General features: G+C 34.2%; 1 protein-coding gene across 3 annotated transcripts in view; it reads left to right on the forward strand.

Annotated features, from left to right (window-relative positions):
* Window positions 1–7,809: 7,809 nt before the first annotated feature.
* ARMC8 (armadillo repeat containing 8) overlaps window positions 7,810–21,941 on the forward strand; it is a 114,571-nt gene continuing 100,439 nt past the window's right edge. The window contains exons 1-2 of one of the 3 annotated variants that reach the window (XM_051985611.1): window positions 8,115–8,136; window positions 21,654–21,715. In XM_051985611.1, coding sequence (XP_051841571.1) covers window positions 21,698–21,715 — 18 coding nt within the window. In that variant the 5' untranslated portion in view covers window positions 8,115–8,136; window positions 21,654–21,697. Of the gene's footprint in view, window positions 8,137–21,653; window positions 21,716–21,941 lie in introns of all 3 variants that reach the window. The other 2 variants (XM_051985612.1, XM_051985610.1) reach the window with 2 other exon arrangements.

Consider the following 21,941-nt stretch of genomic DNA (forward strand, 5'->3'; position numbering starts at 1 on the left):
ATTTTACTTCCCAGTTTCCTAAAATATATTAGATAGTTTTCTTCTTTGATATTTTTAAAAATTCTAGTAATTTTGACATTTTTCATCACTCTTTTAAATAGTCATTTTCATATATGTTTCTTTGAAATATTTTTTCTGAGTATGTATTTCTGTCTTTCAATTTATTAATTTTGCTTTTGGGTACATTCATTTATATTTTCAAATTCTCTAGTAATTTTTTGCATGTATGTCATTCTCTTATTTTTGGAGAAGAACATGTGAAGTCATCAATTTGAAGAATGTAGGGACCCCACTGATCCCCTACCTAGAGTAAATTTCACGGCTAAAAAAATTAACTTCAATTAGTTTTCTGATAATTTCTTTTCTTGTGAATGAAAGCTACTTCTAACTATATCTGTACCTCCAATACCCTGGTCAGCACATTCTCCCTTTGCTTTCATGTGGCTAGATAAGACCAATTCACAATTTAAGTAAACTTAAAGAACTTAAAATAGGGTATATAAAAAGGAATAGGGGAAAATCTTTAAGAAAGGACTAGCATTATATTAGCATAAGCAAAATTACTTTGATATATGAATTACTTGAGATAAATAATAATTTTGATATGATTTCATTTTGTGACAGCAATGGTTATATGTGTATTTCTACTGATACTAGACTAACTAAACAGACTGACACTATGATATGACCAAATGAAATCATGCTGGTTTCCCCATTTATATATGGTTCTGTCAGTTGAGTACTGGATTTCATGGCAGACACAAATATTTCATTGTTCTTGTTTTTTCTAATTCTGTGATTTTTAAAGAAAGGATGTTATTTCAAGTGTGACTCAGGGCTACTGTGTTTTCTTACTAGTCATCTATATTTGCTAGAATTAAGGTTAATTCTCTTAGTTCCTATGCTCAAAAAGTTATCAAAATGTGCATACCCTTTGATCCAGCAGTGTTTCTACTGGGCTTATACCCCAAAGAGATACTAAAGAAAGGAAAGGGACCTGTATGTGCCAAAATGTTTGTGCCAGCCCTGTTTGTAATGGCTAGAAGCTGGAAAATGAAAGAATGCCCATAAATTAGAGAATGGTTGAGTAAATTGTGGTATATGAATGTTATGGAATATTATTGTTCTGTAAGGAATGACCAGCAGGATGAATACAGAGAAGACTGGCAAGACTTACATGAACTGATGCTAAGTGAAATGAGCAGAACCAGGAGATCATTATATACCTCAATAACGATACTGTTTGAGGATGTATTCTGATGGAAGTGGATCTCTTCGATAAAGAGAGCTTTAATTGATCAAAGATGGACAGAAGCAGCTACACCCAAAGAAAGAACACTGAGAAATGAATATAAACTGCTTGCATTTTTGTTTTTCTTCCCGGGTTATTTCTACCTTCTGAATTCAATTCTCCCTGAGCAACAAGAAAACTGTTCGGTTCTGCAACATATATTGTATCTAGTATATACTGTAACCTATTCAACATGTAAAGGACTGCTTGCCATCTGGGGGAGGGGGTGGAGGGAAGGAGGGGAAAAATCAGAACAGAAGTGAATGCAAGGGATAATGCTGTAAAAAAAAATTACCCTGGCATGTGTTCTATCAATAAAAAGTTATTTTAAAAAATTCTCTTAGTTTCTCTCCTGTATGAGACATTAGTCAAAATTCACAGTAATAAACTGTCTAGGCTTTTCCAATATGTGGGAAAGTGGATATCAACCCAAACAATTATCTTACCCAAAGTGATATTGATATGGGAAAACTGTGAAAAGATTTTTACTGCTGTCCTAAAGGACACTTATACTCAGCATGAAAGGTGTTAGTCCAAATGAACACTCAAATTTTAAATTTGGTGAAATTCAAAATGATTTGAGTCTAAATTATAAATTAATTCTTCTGACTACTGCCTCTCCTAATCCACCTTCCATTTTATGGGTCCTCTTCTTCCCTTTTCTTATCTTCTTCCCTTTCTACTTTTTTTTAAAGATAAATTCTTTCATTTTCAAAATAATTTTGATGAAAGTGAGGTTCAAGCATTCTTCCTATTTCCCCTTCAATGTAAAAGCTCTTCTTTATATGTCTCTTTTATGTGACATAATATTCCCCATTCTTCCCTCCCTACCCCCTCCAGTGGCATCTCTTTTTCTCATGTCTTCATTTTTAAAGATCATTTCAACTTAATAGACTCATTCCTCTGCTCTTTGCCTATATAAAGCCCTAACTGCACTTATAGTGATAAAATCCACAGGATTGTATGTATCAACTTCGCATATAGGAATGTAAATAGTTTAATCTTATTAAGTCTTTTTTGATTTCTCTTTCATATTTATTTCTTCATGCTTCTTTTGCATTTGAATATCAAGTTTTTTATTCAGTTCTTGTCTTTTCATTAGAAATGCTTGAATATCTTCTGTTTCATTAAATATCCACGTTAACCTTGAAGGATTATATTCAGTTTGACTGGGTAGATGATTCTTTGCTATAATCTTAGCCCCTTTACTTTCAAGAATTTCATATTCTAATCCCTCTGCTCACTTAATGTGGAGACTGCTAAATCTTGTGTGAGTCTAACTGGGGCTTCATGATAGCTGAACGATTTTTTTCTGGCTTCTTGCAGTATTTTTTCTATTACTGAGGAGCTTTGAAATTTAGCTATAATATTTCTAGGAGTTTTCATTTTGGGATCTCTTTCGATTTCTATTTTATTCTTTGTTTCTAATTATCAAGGCAGTTTGGTTTGATAATTACTTGAAATATAATATCTAGGCTTTTTTTCTTTGATAACAGCTTTTAGGTAGTACAATAATTCTTAAATTATTTCTCCTTGATTTATTTTCCATGTCAATTGTTTTTACAAAATAGGAGGCAGCATATGCCAAGCAAGTCAAACCACCATCACCACATTGAACACTATATCCCTTCAGACCATAGTGGAAACAGCTTAGGAACTTAAACCCAAAGGATCTGGGACCTTCACATTTGATTTGTTGCTGAAATCTTCTATGTGAATTATCTTTTCCATTAGAATGTGAGTTCCTGGAGAGTAGGAACTATCTTTTCTATTTGTATCTCCAGAACTTTACACAGTGCTTTGTAGATACTAAGTGCTTAATTATTTTTTTATTTATTCATTTATTCTAGAATCTCATGAGTGGAAATGGAATACCATAATATAATCTTGCATCATGCTGAGTGTTATAAAAGGACAAGAAATGTAAACAAGAGATGGAGATAAACCCACTTCAATAATCTAGGAACGTAATTTATACTGCATTGAAAATCTGTAAGCTTTTGGAGAATGATTGAACAGATTATGGCATACAATTGTGATGGATTACTATTGTGATATAATAATGGAGATACTTACAAAAAGACACCTGGGAAGACTTATATGAGATGATAAAAATGAAGTAAACAGAACCAGAAGAACAATGTACGCAGTAACAACAATATTGTTAAGATAATTAACTGAGAAAAACTTAGCAATTATGATCAATTCAATGACCCATAACAATTCCAAAGGATTCATGATGAAAAATGTTATCAATTTCCAGATAGAGAACTGTTGGATTCTGAGTATATATTGAAGCATATTATTTTTCCTCTTTTTTTTCTTGTCTTTTCCCCTCATGATATGGCTAATGTGGAAGTATTTTTTGCATGATCTTATATGTCTCTTGCCAATGGATAGGAGAAGAGGAGGGGGGGGGGGAAGGAACTTGAAATTGCAAACAAAATTAAATAAATAAAATCTATGGACTATACTCAAAGGTAGACTTAGAAAAGTGAACTGTTTATCAATACTATACTTAATATCCAATATAATACAAGTGTTGCTTCATTATTTAAAACTAAAGAATTTGTATCAAATCTTATAAGCTCAATGCTAAACATTTCAGTAAAGAAATATTGAAAAAAAATTACAATGTAAAAAAATTGTGAAATTCATTGACAGATTTATTTTACTTTGTCACATTTTGGTTCTTCTTGAGAATGAAAGATGAACAACAGCAACCACAGCTTGGTTACATTTAGTTAAAATACTAAGGTAACAAAAGGATGTCTTTGATCCTTTGATGATTAATTTCAAGTGTGGCTTAAAATAAGGAGACATAGTCTAATATTTGCTACTATCATGGAAAATGTTCACTAGAGTCCAAATGAAAATGTTTCCATATAAACGATGCAAGGCCTTTAGATGTTCCTATTTGCAAATTACTTAATATTAATCATAAGAAATCATGAATCTTTGCAAACCCTTCTATAAGGAGATCCATAATCAATGAGAAGAATATTTTAACTACCTTACAGAAAAATTAAAGTAGATAAAGAATACCTTTTGCCCAATTAAAAGTCAGTAAAGAAGTATTTATATATGTTTGTTATGTTTTTTTCCTATCCAAAGGAACTTACATTCCAAGAGGTGAGATAACATGCAAAAAACTATACATGTATAAAATACAGACAGGAGACTTGAGTATGTACAACATACTCTGCCTTTTGACAATCAAAATAGAAGCTTGGCAAATCTGTTTCCAGAAATGCAAAATGGCATATAGTGGAAGAATTCTTCCCCAATTTAGAACATGCACAGGTATTGGCTTTATTGTACTTTTAAAAAAATGAATAAGTGATGAAGACTATCTATAAGCCTACTGCATAGGAGAAGGGCAACTGCTTCATCCATCTTAACTCTCCTCAGGCGACCATGTAGCTATAAATGCATGGTACTTATAGTGGTTTTAATTTTATTTTTTGCTTTTTAGTAGTATTTTATTTTTCCAAATATGCAAAGTGTTTGACCTATGCCTTTGTAAAACTTTGTGTTCCAAATTTTCCTCATCAAATCAAAAGAAAAAAAAAAAAACATGAGAAAAGAAAAAAATACAAGTAAACAAACAATAACAGAAAGGTGAAAATACTATACTTTGATCCACATTCAGTCTCCATAGTTTTCTCTCTGGATGCAGATGATACTTTCCATTACAAATCTATTGGAATTGCCTTAAATCATCACATTGTTGAAAAGATCCAAGTCCATCACAGTTGGTCACCACATAATCTTGTTATAGAGTACAATGTTCTCTTGCTTCTGCTCACTTCATTTAGTAACAAGTATCAATTCATGTAAGTCTTTTCAGATTTTTCTGAAATTAGCCTGCTCATCATTTCTTTTTTCTTTCTTTCTTTTTTTGCTGAGACAATTGGGGATAAATGACTTGCCCAAGGTCACACACCAGGAAGTGTTAAGTATTTGAAGTCAGATTTGAACTCAGGTCCTCCTGACTTCAGGGCTGGTGCTCTATCCACTACACCAACTAGCTGACCCCATCATTTCTTATAGAACAATAATATTGTATTACATTCACATTCCCTAACTTATTTAGCCATTCTTGAACTATTCCAGTTGCTTGCCACTACAAAAAAGGGCTGCTACAAATATTTTTGCACATGTGGGTTCTTTTCCTTCTTTTATGATCTCTTTGGAATGCAGACCCAGTAGAGACATTGCTGGATCAAAGGGTATGCACAGTTTTATAGTCCTTTGGGCATAGTTCCAAATTGTTCTTCAAAATGGTTGGATCATTTCACAACTCCACATGATACCTATGCTGTTGTTTGTATCCTTTCCTGGATTTAAGTGAATATGCATTAGAAATAAATGGACTAGATATGACCTTATGGGCTTTTCAGTCAAAAGAGGCACCAAAAGTCTAACAACTGGATCCCAAAATAGTCTGCTGCTAGCTATAGTAGTTGAAGCATCCTTGTGGAACAAACTATCTGACTAAGACCAGCATAGAATCCTAGCAGCTTACTCACAGTGCCTTGTCAGCAGTGGAGCAACCCATGCAATCATTATGCCATAACTAGAAGAGCTCTTGGTAAGGCAAATGTTAGTAGTCACCACTTTAAGTTTGAGTCTACTTTCCCCAGGAATAATGGTAATAGAGGTAAGTTACCTCTTTTTTTTTTGCTATATATTTTTTTCTACTTGTTATAGATATATTTAGGTGTCAATCAGTGAGTTAATAAATATTTGTTAAGTGTCTTCCATACACTAGGCATTGAATATTAAGAAAGGTAGAAATAGTTCCATCTTTCAAGGAGCTCACTGATTGATAGTGGAGAGAGCATGAAAACTTCTATTTATAAACAAGATATAAGCCGGATAAATTTAAGATTTGATACTTCTAATTATGTGTGTTGTTATGTGATGTTGGAGAGATGTTACAGCCACATGATATTTCAGGGCAATATGCCAGATGAGGACTTATGTTCTCACTCTATATAGGAAAATAACCTCACTCTAGCTCATATTATGGACTGGGGGAAGAAGCTACTTCAGGAAAATGCTGATAAATATTAATTTACCACACCCCAGAACCTTAAAAGTAACAGCATCTGTTGTCTGGGAACCCAACTTGCAAGTGCCAGCAAGAGTTAGGCAAGTGAACCTTGAGGGAAATTACACAGTATAAATGAAAGGTAATCTCAGAAGATTGTAGGAAGAAGCAGAACAGCCAAAAATCTCTCATCCTTTAAATAGATGTAGAAACTGCATCAGTCTTAATATGTGTAATAGTCCTTGTCTGCTAAATAAGGAGGGGTAGAGGAAGGGAGAGAATTGGAACTAAAAATAAACTATATGCATATACACACACTGAATATCAGTGATGTTGTCGGCATGGAGAGTTTTATAGTCTTTTGGGAATAGTTCCAAATTGCTCACCAGAATGATTGAATTACTTCAAAATTCCACCAACAATGTATGAGTCTTTTTTTTTCCACATCCCTCCCAATATCCCTCATTTTTCCCTTTTTGTCCTGTTTGCCAATCTGATAGATGTGAGGTAGTACCGCAAAGTTGTTTTAATTTGCATTTCTCTAAACAACAGCTAATTTTTTCATATGACCATAGATGGCTTTAATTTCTTTGCCAGATTTCTATTTTCACTGTGATGAACCTTTTTATGCAGAACCTTTTTAATTTAATGTAATAAAAGTTATTCATTTCATGATGTTTTATATCTCTTGTCTACCTTATAAATTCTTCTTCATGGTTCTGATAGGCAGACTATCAGATGGTATCATCCTTTATGTGTAAATCATATACCTATTTTCATTTTATCTTGAGGTAAGATGTGAGATGCTAGTCTATGCCTAGTTTTTCCCAAGCTATTTTATAGTTTTCCAGCAGTCAAATACTGAGTTTTTAATCTCAGAAACTGGAGTCTTTGAATCTTGGTGCAGTTTCAAGCAATGTAGCCACACCTTAACACATTCATATGGGGTAAATTCTTACTTACTTTGGATTTTTTTGTGCTGAAATACATAATTTGTTATGAATTATATAATTACCTCAATTGTTTAACTTCACTTTTAATATGGGGCATGAACCTTAGGGGTTTGATACAAAATAATGAAGTGATCTTGGCTTAGTCACATGACTTCTCTGTTTCCTTATCTGTATGTTTTGGGAAACGAGGGCACTATAAATCTTAAAATGCTCCACACATAAAGGAAAGAATCTCGAAATAGCCTCCAAGAACCTACGATGGGATCTCTATTTACTATCTGTGTGACCTTGAACAAACCCCAATCTCTGTGTACCTCTATTTCATCATTTGTAAATTGAAGACGCTGGACGAGATTCCTGACAATTCCAAATCCAAGAAAAGTTTTCTTTTAAAGGAACATAAAATAGGCTCCATTAATTCTCACCCTCTAGAGGGCTCCCACTCAACGTGCAAAGGCCTTGTCCCGCCCAGGCGGAGGGTTTGCACGAGGGCAATTCCCCTTACGCGCATGCGTCAACTGCTGAACACCGCCCCTTTCCTTCATCTCAACGCCTCCAACTAAGATTAATGTCTATTTCCCATCTGCTGATTCGTTAATAAGCTCCCCTTTCTTTTTCTTTTCCTAATCCAATATCTTTCTCGGAGCTACAGCTGCCCCCGTAGCGGCGTGAATCTTTCCTTTGCCAGACTCCCCACGAGTGACAACGATTAGTAGCGACATAGGAAGGCCGCGGTCGAAAGTGCCGACGCCATCCCTAGTCTTAACCCCAATCCGGTGGGAAGGATCAAGATGGCGTGTCTGCTGGAGACCCCAATCCGCATGAGCGTCCTTTCGGTGAGTGACCCTCGGCGGCCGCCCCGGGTAGGGGTGGAGGGAGGCGGGCAGCTCCGCCGCCTTCCGCGCGCGGCCACCTTCTTCAGCGACTCCTGTGGTGCCCGTCCGGTCTTCCGGAGGGCGGCCCTTCCTGAGCCGACCGGGCTCCAGGGAGGTGTCTGGGGAGCGCACGCTCTAAAGACTAGGGAATCGGAGATCAGCTTCGGGCTGCGGGGTCCTATGGGAACCCGAAACCCCCGGCACCGGTGGGGCCAGTCTGTTCAGGGTTGCCCAGAGGTCTGTCCGCTCCGAGACCTGGTAGCAGCTGGGGCTCATGGCTTGTCCCCCCTGCCGCGAATAACTCTCCCCGCCACCCCCCCCCCCAACCCCCGACTCCCTGTGGATCCCCGGGGAGGCTATAAGGGAGGGGCGGGGCGAGGCGAGGGCAGCTTGCCGGTCTCGGGGCTCGGGCCTGGATACTCCCTGATTTTCGAGAGGGCCAAGCTTAGGAGCGGGACAGATGCGGGAGTCGCTTCTTAGTTTGGGTTGGGGGGGGGTCGTATTGCAACTCGTAAAAGTGTGTGGAGGGCTTGCGTTTGTTGTCTGACCTCTTTTATCTGGAGCTGTCCATGGGGTCATTTCTTTGGCTGGCTCCGCCGGGGTTTGTGTGCTTAGTGGTGGGTAACATGCTGTCAATAACTTGGAGGGAGTTAGTTTAAAGACTAAAAAGAGGATGACCCGACATCCATAAGCACGGGCACATTTGTAAGTTTGGCCTTACACCACTTGGAAGGCTGACGCTTAGAAGGGATGGATACCAATCGATTTTGCTGGAGAGAGGTCGGAACTAAGACCAGAGATTTGTAATTTTACAGCCCTTACAATTGGAGCTGTCCAAAAGTAGTTATAAGACTGGAGAAGTCGCAAGCTTGTTAAGGTGTCTGGAATTGCTCAGAGATGGGGTGACTGCTTGTAAGAAGTGTTTTAGAAAGAATTTCTACATGGGGCGGGGATTTGGAACAAATAACTCTTTTTTTTTTTGTTCCCCAAAGACTCTCACATTTCTTTATTCTAATGCTTTTCTTTCCCCCTCTCCCCACCCTTTCTAGTGCTTTGAGTTTTGAGATTCTACCGAGCAGATGACTTACTCCTAAAGATCCCTTTGACTCCGTAGTTTCAAGTAGATTACTTCTTATTCCTCAACATACACTGTATTTTGGGAGGGTTTTTGGAACAGAATAAGTCGGGGCTAGGAAATGGGAACTTTTCTTATTTACTTTAGATATAGCATGATGCATTGACAATGCGAGTGTTACAGTTTTAAGCAATGTCCATGACACTAAGTCCATCTCAATAAATCCTACATACCTCAATATCTTATCTATCAAACTCAACACACAGATCTAAAAACATGTATTCTCACCCTACTCAGATCAGGTTATTATTTTGTCTCTGACAGTGACACCAAAAATATTTTTGGGAGTATAATGATAGTTTTCTTTTAGCAATGTCTTTAAAGATTCTACAGTTCAGTAGACATTTATTGAGCAAGTGGCTGTATACACAGTAGTGGTTAGGAAGTAATAGAGTACAAATCTGACATGGCCCTTGCCCCAATGAAGTTCACAGTCCAGTAGGGCACTATGAACTTTTAATTTCTCTAGTTCTATCAACTATGCTAAGTTCCAAATATTTGCCTATAGAGTAAAGTATTTCTAATTTTGTCCAGAAACCTTCTTCACGGGCAGCTTCCTAATTCATGTTGTGATAATCATTGTTGGATAGGGCAAACTGGATGATTAGCTCTTATCTTCTGAAGTGCAGCTTGTTAGTGGGGTTGCTACAATTTGAGATATGGTTTCATAATTCTGTAGGTCAAGAACTTCATTTCACCCATAGTTGGTGTCTAAGATAAACTGACTTATACTGTCTAAAACAGATGATTTGATCCAATTTATTAAATTTGCGGATACATTATTTAAGTGACTGAAAGTTTCGTTTACATTACTCTGGGATCTCTTTTCTAGTATTGAGGTAGCTGGGAAACTAAATTGGTAATCAGAAAGTAGATCTACAGGCATTAAATCAGAGAGAAAGTTGGATTTGGAGTAAAAGCTCTGACTCTCCTATTGATACCTGTTTAATTTTGGATAAGTTGTTTTAACTCTGGACTGCAGTTTCTTTCTTTTTTTTTTTTAATTTTATAATAACTTTTTATTGACAGAACCCATGCCAGGGTAATTTTTTTTTACAACATTATCCCTTGCACTAACTTCTGTTCCGATTTTCCCCTCCCTCCCTCCACTCCCTCCCCTAGATGGCAAGCAGTCCTATATATGTTAAATATATTTCAGTATTTCCTAGATACAATATATGTATGCAGAACCAAACAATTCTCTTGAGGCACAAGGAGAATTGGATTTAGAAGGTAAAAATAACCCGGAAAGAAAAAAAACAAAAATGCAAATAGTTTACATTCATTTCTCAGTGTTCTTACTTTGGGTGTAGCTACTTCTGTCCATCATTGATCAATTGAAATTGAGTTAGATCTCTTTGTCAAAGAACTCCACTTCCATCATAATACATCTTCATACAGTATCGTTGTTGAAGTATATAATGATCTCTTGGTTCTGCTCATTTCACTTAGCATAGACTGCAGTTTCTTTATCTGAAAAATGAGGGAATATGATTAGGTAAGCTTTGAGGCTTTTTCTAATCCTAAAACTTATGAGCCTATTACTGAGAGTTAAATTATCATGATCCTCTTACTTAGTATTTATTTAGTGCCTTAAGGTATGCAAAATGCTTCAGAAGTATTATTTAATTTAATCTTCCCAACTACCCTGTGAGATGCTGTTCCTATTTCCATTTTAGAGATGTGAGCATTGGGTCGAACAGGTTATATGACTTGCCTAGTATCACACTAGAAATGTTTTAGGCCACATTTGAATTTTCTTACTCCAAGTCTGATGTTCTATACATTATGCCACTTAGCTTAAAAAATTTAAGTATTTCATTCAGCCTAAAGACTCTCTCCTATACTTTCTCTTTCAGAGAATTTATTCCACTGGCTTTAACTATCACTTTCTCTATAGATAACAATTCTCTATCCCTGGCATTTAAAGATTTTCCTGAGCTTCAGTCTCAGGTCTCCAGTTTCTTGCTGGATACAAATATTTGAAAATTCTATCATAGCCTTAAACAAATCTACAAAATGCTGTATAAATTTAAAGAGACTGGACCTGTGATTTTATACATACACACACACACATATATATACATATATATATGTATATATGTATGTATGTATAAAATCACAGGTATATATAATATTCATGACTATATCAATGAATATATATAATATTCATATTCATAACAATGAAATTGTTAGAATGTAAAGGTCTTGCAAGTAGTAATTGCTTCATTCTTAAAATTTGTATTCCCAAGGTGTAATTTGTATGCCTTAATTTATATACTCAAATAGGTACTTACATACCCAGAATTGGGGAAAAATTTCTCTGGTGAAAAAAGGGTGGCTAATGGAAAAATTTTAAGAAGACCCGAACTGTACCACTGAAGCTTTTCATATAGATGTAAGATGCTATTTCTCGTGGTTTTCCTCACACCTATGATGTAGTACATTTATTACTTTCCACTTAAAGTAATAATATTAATAGCCTTCTAACTGATGTCATTACCTCTCTGGTCTTTTGATTCTACTGTCCCTGTTATCCTCAAATAACTTTGATCTTATCACTCCTCTACTGAAAAACATTTATTCACTCTTGATTGTCCACATGATAAAGTCTAAATTACTAAGTCTTTCATTGTGATATAGGGAAAAGAGCGCTAAACTTGTAAACTGAATTCAAATCCCAATTCTGCAACTTATCTGTGTGGCCTCAAAATTGCTTAATTTCTCTGTGCCTCAATATATTCATCATTAAAACATGGACCTTGAACTAGATGACCTGTAGAGCCTTTCAGTTTCAGTTCTATGATCTGATGGTCAAGATGTTTCAGAATCTAGGATCAGTTTACCTTTCTAGTCTCTGCTTCAACTAAATGGTTTGTTCTATTTCCTGAATACATGTTGCAATTTTTAATCTCCATGTTTTTGCTCACATAGAATGTCCTGTCTCTTTTTTTCTACCAATTAATTTTTCAAGATTGATCTTAATTCCAGCTTTCTCTGTGAAGTCTTTTCTGACCTATGCGAAACCTTTCTTGGTCCAATGAATTTATACATTGAATTTAGAAAGCTTTTCTTATTTAACTCATTAATTTTACATTTATTTGCTGCCTTATTTATTGTTTTATGGATATATTTCTCATCTTGATTATAAACTGTTAGGGAAAAGATCCTGTCTTCTACTACTTGGTATCTAGAACAAAACTGATAGGTTGAACTAATAGTTGTATTTGTGAACTAATATGCTTAATTATAGAAAAAACTTTTTGTTATTTTGACCTAGAATATTTTTGTTTTCCCAAGACTATGTTGAAATCCTTACTATCTAGTTTTGTTTTGTTTTGGTTTTTCCTAGATAGCATGGTATTTATTTCCTTTTTCTCCTAGTGCCTATTAAAAAGAATCAAAAAAGAAAATCCGCCAAAGATGAGGATATGTTTTCTGTGTAATTTTGTATATTTTCCCCTAATACTAGAAGGACTAAGTATGCCCATTGATGCAAGAAAATTATGATTTTATTTAAAATACATGTTTCATCCTTTTTTTCTGCCTCGTGGATAAAAAAATCATGCCAATGTATGCAGGTGGTCCTCTTAAATTCTGGTCCTTCTGCGTTAATAATGCTAGGCATTTTGTCATCCTACTTGGCTGCAGCTTCACTTTTAACTGATGAGGGTTGCAACTTGACACTCAAAACTTTTTATATAAAGATAAAAAGTTACTCATCCTTGTTTCTTAATAGCAAAATAATAGTAAAATCAATGAATGGAATGTTGTAAGGATTCAATTAACACATTTAAAGTAGTTTGTCATTAACTTACTATAAAGAGCCAACTATAGAAAGTATATCAAAGGTTGTACCAAAATAAATCAATACTACTGGATTTATGATTTGTTATTATGGGTTCCAAAGAGAATTGGAAATACAGTAGTGATGTCTGTTCTTAGATGGACTGTTTTGTTAGGCTTTCAACACTATCTGAATTCAATGTGTGGAGACCCTATTGACTAAGCCCCCTCATGTTAAAAATTAAAGAACTCAAGTTAATGATGATACTAAGGATTTCTAGTGATACTGGATTTAGTCTAACTTTTTTTTTTGATTTGCCAGTAGACTTGAGCTGCCTTAACTTCTGCAGGATTGCCAACCCACACCATGGTGATTGCAGGTTAAAGGTATAACAATATTTGTTAAAGTAGTTCCTTTTCTTCTGAAAACTGTAGAACCACTTGCCTTCATTGAACATTGGTTATTCACTGTGCCTCTATGGTCTACCTAGTTATATATGTTTCAGATAAGAGGTATGCATGTGTAGTCAAAATATTTATTGAAAAAAAATTGATCCTTGTAGTTGCTATATTCCTACTTGAATATTCAAAATATAAAATTTTCTGGTTGTAATATCAATTAGTGGCTTACTCTCTCCTTCCTCTTGTGATTCAATAAAAAGCACCTAGGAGCTAATAACACGTAATTAACATGGGAAAATGAAAACGCAATGCAAATTTTCTGTTAGCTCTAAAATGTTTCAGATTTTAAACATTGCAAAAAAAATTCAACAAATATTTAGCAATAAATTACTTTAAATTATAACTTTTTTAGTATTTGCCACATGTTATAAAATTGTTAAATATGAATAACTTTGATACATATGGAATTTAGTTCCTAGCATATTTGTAAAAATATGTATCATGTATATTGTATTTAATTTATATTTTAACATATTTAACATGTATTGGTCAACCTGCCATCTCAGGGAAAAGGTTGGGGGAAAGAGGGGAAAAGTTGAAACAAAAGGTCTTGCAATTGTCAATGCTAAAAAATTACCCATGCATATATCTTGTAAATAAAAAGCTATAATAAAAAAAATCATGTATCAGTATTTTAAATATCTGTAATTTCATTTATGTGGATATTTCCTCCATTGGAAACGCCTTTCCTCTCCAATTCCTCAACTTAGATTTTTGTAGGGAATTGCTGATCGACAATTCATCATTCTGTTGCCAAACTGATGTTAAGCCTTATAAAACATAACAACAGGTGTACAGTCCAGTGTACTTTACAGAGTTCATATATCCATTTGGAACTTGTATTCTGCTTACATAGTCTATAAAAATCCAAGGTTATTTTCACAATTAGGCAGTGAAGTAGGACCTATATTAGAGTAGGACCTCTAAGTGCAAAAGACTCTTGGTGGTCTTAATATAGGCTGTTACTTATACCCTGAGTGGATTTCTATAAAACTTAAGGAGGGGTAGGGGGAGTGGGTAGAGATTATAATTATACTGGTAGTAAAGGGACAATGCAAGTGATGACAAAAGTGAACAAAATATATTTACCTGAATGAAAGTGATGCACAAAACTATTCCTTCAGTAAATGTGTGATGTAGGTATATTTCATACATGATTTTGTGTGTGTATCTGTGTGTATTTTAGTATTTGTTTACATTCATAGAGATCTTAAATAAGAAATGTAGTTTACATGTGGGAATGTTCTCTATTTGGACCAATGTAGGATAAGCCTTCCATTAATTTATAAACCGTAAACTATAATTTTTTTTTAAGTTCATATTAAAACTAGAAAGTTCCTTAGAGGTTATCAGTTCAATCCCTTCATTTTACAGATGAGGAAACTGAGACTTAAAATGTAAAGTGATTTGCTCAGCTATATATAAAATGATATTTGAACCCAGGAGTTGTCTAACACTCTCTCCAATACGCTGTCCTCCCACCAATTAATACCTTTTCTTTTTATTCCACAATTATTTTTCACTATTCCCATCTGCTACTGAATGCTGCCATATAGCTAAGAAAAAGTAATATTCTGAAAGGAAAAAGTCTTGAACACTTATTTTGAATTGGATTCTTAGTTCATGCTTCCAACAAACAAAGATTATTCACCCAGGTGTGTTGGTGGGGCAGCTAAGATCAATTAGACAAGTACCCACTCTTAACATACAGTATAGATAGAGGTCAGATGGGGAAGAGGATAAGAAATGTAGACAGATAAATAGAATACATTAAAATATATTGTTGCTGTGAAGTGTGGGATAATATTTTGAGATCATGAAAAAAAGATTTTACAGGTTAAGAGATAGTGGGGGAAGATTTTATGGAGGAGCTGATATTTGACTTAGGCCTTTAAAGAATGGGTGATAGAGGTAGTCATAAAAAGAGGTCATTTCAGGCATTTAAAATCATTTGAACAAAAGTGCAGAAGTAGGAAACTAAGTGATGTGCATGGGGACAGTGATGAATTTAGTCTAGTTATAATGTAGAGTGGAAAGGTAATTTGGAAATATATTATAGAGAACTTTCAATGCTAGACTAAGGAATTTGGTTTTTATTCTGAGCTATTTGGTCTAAAACTCTTTTAAACTTCATGGAACCCTAGTATTCCCAATTTGACATTCCTATTTTGTGCCATCTTCATATTCAAGAATTCTGAAATCTCCTTATCTGACAATAACGTATTGGTTTTTCATCTCTCTCTGTGCTTTCTTTTATAAAACCTTATTCTGTCTGCCTCATGACCTAAAGCCCCTTGACCCCTTGATTCTCTCCTTGATCATCTCTCTCTTTCCCTCATCTTGACCGCTTGTTGCCAATTCAACTCTGTATTGTCCTTTCTTAGACAGTTCTATATTTGGACTGCTGAATGAAGGTGGAGAAAATCATACAACTATTCTGATTGACTATTCCACAAATTTATGTAATGCAGCTTCAACTGGATCCTCACTGATGCTAGGTAATCCTACTATAGCTCCTTTATTGACTCACTATCCCACACTTCACAGCAAATCTTTTCATCTCTTCTCAAACTTCCTCTGGTTCCCTCTCCTTCCACTCTTTCAGGTCCTTTCCTCATATTTTATTTTATTCAAAATACATGAAAAGATGGTTTTCCATATTTATCCTTGCAAAACCTTGTGTTCCAAACTTTTCTCCCTTCCTGTCACTTCCCCTAGACAACAAATAATCCAATATAGGTTAAATATGTGCAATTCTTTTAAAACATTTATCATGCTGCACAAGAAAAATCAGATCAAAAAGGAAAAAAAATTGAGAAAGTAAAAAAAAAAAAAAAAAAAAAAAAAAGCAAACAACAGAAGATATGTGAAAAAAAAATTGTGGTCCACATTTAGTCCCCATAGTCCTTTTTCTGGATGTAGATGGCTCTCTCTATCCCAAGTTATTGAAATTGGCCTGACTCATCTCATTGTTGAAAAAGAGCCAATCCCTCACAGTTGATCATCACATAATTTTGTTGGTGCTATGTACAACGTTCTCCAGGTTCTACTCACTTCACTTAACATCAGTTTATGTAAGTCTTCCTAGGCCTTTTCTGAAATCATCCTGCTGATCATTTCTTGTAGAACAATAATATTCCATTATGTTCATATATCATAACTTATTCAGTCATTCCCCAACTCATGGACATCCACTCAATTTCCAGTTCCTTTTTCTTCCAACAGATTGCCTCCTCAGTTAGTATGTTCTTTTCTTTTTTATTAGATTTATATTTTATTTTATTTCATATGTATTTTATATACATATAGATAGATTTTTTTTTTCTTTTTCCTTCATTGAAATACAAGTTAATCAAAAGTAAGCATTGTTTCTTCTTTGTACTTTTTTCTTCCCAGTACTCTGGCATAGGGCTTGGCATATAATAGGGCTTAATATATACTTATTGATTGATTGCTTTTGACTTCAATATCACTGTCTACCTACTTCTTTTCCCATCCTTTCTTCCTAATTAAAATAAAACCTTGTACTAAGCATAGTTAAGTAAATCAACTTTAATTTTCTGTACATTGACTATCTGAAAAGGTATCTTTTTCTACACCTGTATTCTATAATTTCTTTAGAAAGAGGTGGGAAACATGATTCTTCAGGTAATAGTTAATTGGATAGAGCTTGTGAAGTCAGGAAAACCTGAGTTCAGATATGGCCTCAGATACTTATTGGCTATCTGATCCTGGACAAGTCACTTAACTTGTGCCTAACTTTCCTCATCTGTAAAATTAGGTTAATTATAGCACCTGTCTCTAAGAATTATGAGGATCAAATAAGATAATAATTGTAAAGTGCTTAGCTTGTGCCTGGCACATAGTAAACACTATGTAAATGTTATTTTTGTTATTAACAGGATTCTGGGTTTGTGAGTAGATAGTGCATTAATCAGAGTCCCCGAGTCTTTTCCTAGGCAGTTTTCCTCCAGTATTATATAAAATTTTTTCCTGTTTCTGCTTGCTTTATTATCTACTAACCTTTCCAGGTTTCTCTTGAGTCCATCATATTCATAATTTTTTATGGCACAAGAATGTTCTATTAAATTCATATACCATAATCCAGTTATTCCTCAACTGATATATCACTTTTATTTCCAGTTCTTTCCTGCAACAAAAAATGCTGCTTCTTCCTTTTCTTTGATCTCTTTGGGATCTATGACTGCAGTGGTATCTATAGATTGAGAATGATTTTTAGTATAGTTTTAAATTACTTTGAACAAGATTTGGACCAACTCACATCTTCACCAAAAATGTATTAATATAGTGAATATCCTTCCATAACCATCAATAGTACTTTTCCATGTTTTGTCATCTTTGGTATTATGATGGTTGTACGACTTTATTGAGGTGCTTAATTTGGTTTTCATATTAGTTAGTTGGAATATTTTTAATTGGTGGTTAATAATTTGTCTTTTTTCTTTTTAATCATTTATATATTGGAGATTGGCTTGGATATTCTTAAGTATTTGTATCAGTTCCTTATATGTCATGCATAGCTGACTCTTATCAGAGAAATTTCTTATTTTTTCTAGTTCATTGTGTCTCTTTTATTGTAACCACATCTATTTAATTGTTTTTGCAGAAGCTTTTCAATTTATCATAATCATAAAAGATTTGTACTTTTTTTTCCTCCTGTGATTTATCTTTGCCTCTTGTTGGATCAAGAATTTGCCCCTTATCCATAGCAGAGAGTTATCTCCATCTTTTCTCCTTTAATTTGTTTTATAAAATCTTTTGTATGTAGATTATTTATTCAATTTGAGATTATTGCGGTATATCTATCACATGACTTGTTTGTCTTTAAACCTTATTTCCATCAGATTGCTTTATAGTTTTCTCCACAATTTTGTCCATTGATGAGCCCTTACTCCATTCTTTGGTTTTATTAAATATTATGTTAGTATGTTCAATTGTATCCAGGTTTTGTGTACCTAATCTCATTCGTTTACCAATTTAACTTTTTTTTAACCAACACCAAATTAATTTTGATGATTATTGTAAAAAAAAATTATCCTGATATTCTTGACAGGCAGGCTTATTTTCAAAACATCTTTAGTTTTAAACCATTTTGTCCTTTATTGTTGTGCAGTTCCCTCTTTGTATTTTTTTTTCTTTTCTATTTCTTTCCTGCCTTTTTTTTTTCCTTGTTTCTTTCTGCTTTCCTTTTCTTTCTAGCTGCCTCTTGTTCCTTCAACCATAATATGGAATTGCAGTTAAAAATAGTTTTGTATTTTCTTTGTTTAATTTTAAAATTGTTTGGTAATGTTAATATAACATTTTAATTCTTTAAAATAAATAAATGGTTTTTACTTCTCTGTAACTAAAGTGTGAAATAAAGGTGCAAAGTGATTCACATTTTCAGGCAAGGTCAATTTGTGGATTCATTTTGATTATCTTATAGTGGAGAACTGCTTTGAGATGGTGATGAGAACAGTTGGGTAGTAGTAGTGATACAAAAAAAGAAGAAGAAAATAAAAAATGCAAATGAAACATTAGGAAATACACATAAGATTAGAATTTCTCCTAACTCCAGGGCTAGTGTTCTATCCACTGCACATCTAGCTGCTTCTGTGCTTTCGAATGGTCATAAAACTAACCAGTAGAATACAATTACTTCAGTATTAGATTAAGAAATTTGTCTTTTAGCCATCAAGCTAGAAATGTAGAATTCTTTTTTTCTCTTTAAAGCTATGGGGGGAGGGGAGTAGGAGATTTTCTACTTTGAGTGTACTTGAGGCAAAATACTAGTAACAAAATAGATAAGTGTTCTGAAGTAAGTTGAAATTAGGAAATGAATTCCAAATATTCATTGTAAGACTTGAAACAGAAAAAAAAAGAAGACTGGTACCATTTGGAGGGCATAGGGATTCAGTATCTTGGTGAGAAAGTTGGAGATGTTAAAAGTTAAGAATGAAATTCATGGGATTTTTTTTTTAATTGAGGGATTTATTAGCACTTTCCCTCTTGAATTATTTAGTATCACTTTGTATATAATTTACTTTTATACATGGCATATTCTCTTACAGCTAGTGCTCTCTCAAATGCCATAGTATTTGTAAAACCCTTAGCACAATATCAGGACATATTGTAGGTGTTAAATAAATGTTTATTCTCTGCAAACTCCCCTTGACAACTATCTAGTTTTTAACTGTTTTGTATATATTTGTATTTATTAATTTGATATTAATGCTTTGTATTTTTTATATGTAGCTGTTTTCTTGGAATGTGAGCTATGGAAAGAAGGATTTTTTTTAAATTATTATTATTCTTTGTGCCTGGCTCTTAATAAATACTTGCTGATTCAATAACACTTGGGATGTTGAACATATTAAATAACGTATGTAAAGCACTTTGTAAACTTTAAATTGCTATTTAAATATGAGTGTTATCAACATAGGCAATGTTCCTTATACTTAAATTTAACCCTTGATATCGAAAGATTAAAAGAACTTCATTGCCGTAAACATTAGTCACCTTAGATGCTTCTTCCCTTTGTCTTACCACACCTAATTCTCACTTGTAGCCATGGCTTTCCTATTACTCCAGAGCCTGGCAGCTGTAGGAATGATTTGTCAAGTTACCTTCTACTTTAAATGAGAGACCATAGATGGAAATCCATTCTCAGAATATATTACAGTACTCTTTTTTCAAATGACAGGCATTGCTGATGAGTAAAAACCACAGAAGCATTAAGTAGGCCTAATAGTGCTCTATTCTTTATTGAAGAGAGGTAGGACACCTTCACCATCATAAAGCTCTAGTTTGAATTTTTATCTATGATCCAAAAGGAACAATGGGACCCTTTCATTCAAAATCAGATAAATTTAATTCAACAAATACTTAGTAAGCATTTGCAATGTACAGAATACCATGCTAGACATAGAGATCCAAAGCTAAATAAGATATGATTATAGCAATTTTGTCAAATATTCAGATCACTCTTGGGTGGATGTCTGCAAATGTGTTTCTTTTGTTTTAACCAGGAGCACCTGAACTCATATCCTATGCTTGTCATGATACCCTGCCCTTCAGAAATTGCGGACTATTTACAAGAGACATCAGCATCTTATAGTGGAGAAAGCACTGGACTTGGGAGTCAGAAAGATGTAGTTTTGTGATTTAGATCTGCCAAATTATGACAATAAGAAAATAACTTCATCACAGTGAAACTGCAGTTTCTTTGTAAAATGGAGATAACGATAATTTTGAAAATCAAATGAAATATAACTGAGTTGTTAAAAAATTTTAAAAAATAAAATAAAAGTCTCCATGTTCTCATCTGAGTTGAGGGCTTGAGGAAGTGCCAGATGTGTCTAGATCTGATTATTTATAACTCATGTTATGTTTGTCCATGCCAGTGGACACTAGAGATTACACAACCAGTTACCAGCCATGAAATATTGTTTGTATAGATTTTATTATGAGTCTTTCTTTTTCTTAGAGTGCATAAACTTACTTATCAAATAGTAAGCAATGCCTCACATCTAGTAGATACCTAAAAAATGTTCACTAAATATAATTTTAGAGTACTATGCTAAGAAGCTGGGGAAAATACAAAATTTAGGTAACATAGTCCCTGCTTCTAGAATGTCAACACACAATGCTTATAATTCTTTCTAATGGAGAAGCTGAGGTTAGTAGATCTCTTCAACTCAAAAGTTCTGCAGTGGGTTATGCCACTCAAGTGTTCAAGAGTCTAGTCAAAGACTAGTCATTGACAAGATGGGAGAGAGTACCTATTGCCTAAAGAGAGGCAAACTGGCTGAGCAAGGAAATGAAACAGATCAAAAAGTTTCTATGCCTGAATGTGCTTAATTTATTCCCTATTCTTATTTAGGTTTTGGGATTAGAAAGTTATTATTGGTACTTGAAAAGCTGATGAGGTGTTTGCAACTTGATGCTTTTATTTTCAAACTTGAATTTTTTTTGAAGCAGAGATTAATTTTTCCTTGGAATTCTAAAGCTTTTGTATATGAAAGTGACTTAAGACTTTGCAAAATCTGTTCTTAAATTTGTTCTTTGAAAGATTATGGCTGCCCTCTTTTTCTAGTGGCAAAGAACTGGAAACTAAGGAGGTGCCCAATCAATTGGAGAATGACTGAACAAGTAATGGTATGTGAAAGTAATAGAATATTGTTGCATCATAAGAAATGACAAAAGGGATGGTTTTAGGCAAATCTGGGAAGACAGTTTTTAAAATAACAATAACATTGTACAGAAAAACAACTAGGAGAATTAATCACTTTGATCCCTGCAGTGACCAGCCATGATTCTTGAGTACTATTAGTGAAACATGCTACCTATTTCCTGACAGAAAGATAAATTCTAGTGCAGAATA

This window comes from Antechinus flavipes, chromosome 3 (genome assembly GCF_016432865.1).
Source record: "Antechinus flavipes isolate AdamAnt ecotype Samford, QLD, Australia chromosome 3, AdamAnt_v2, whole genome shotgun sequence".
Classification (NCBI taxonomy): domain Eukaryota; kingdom Metazoa; phylum Chordata; class Mammalia; order Dasyuromorphia; family Dasyuridae; genus Antechinus; species Antechinus flavipes.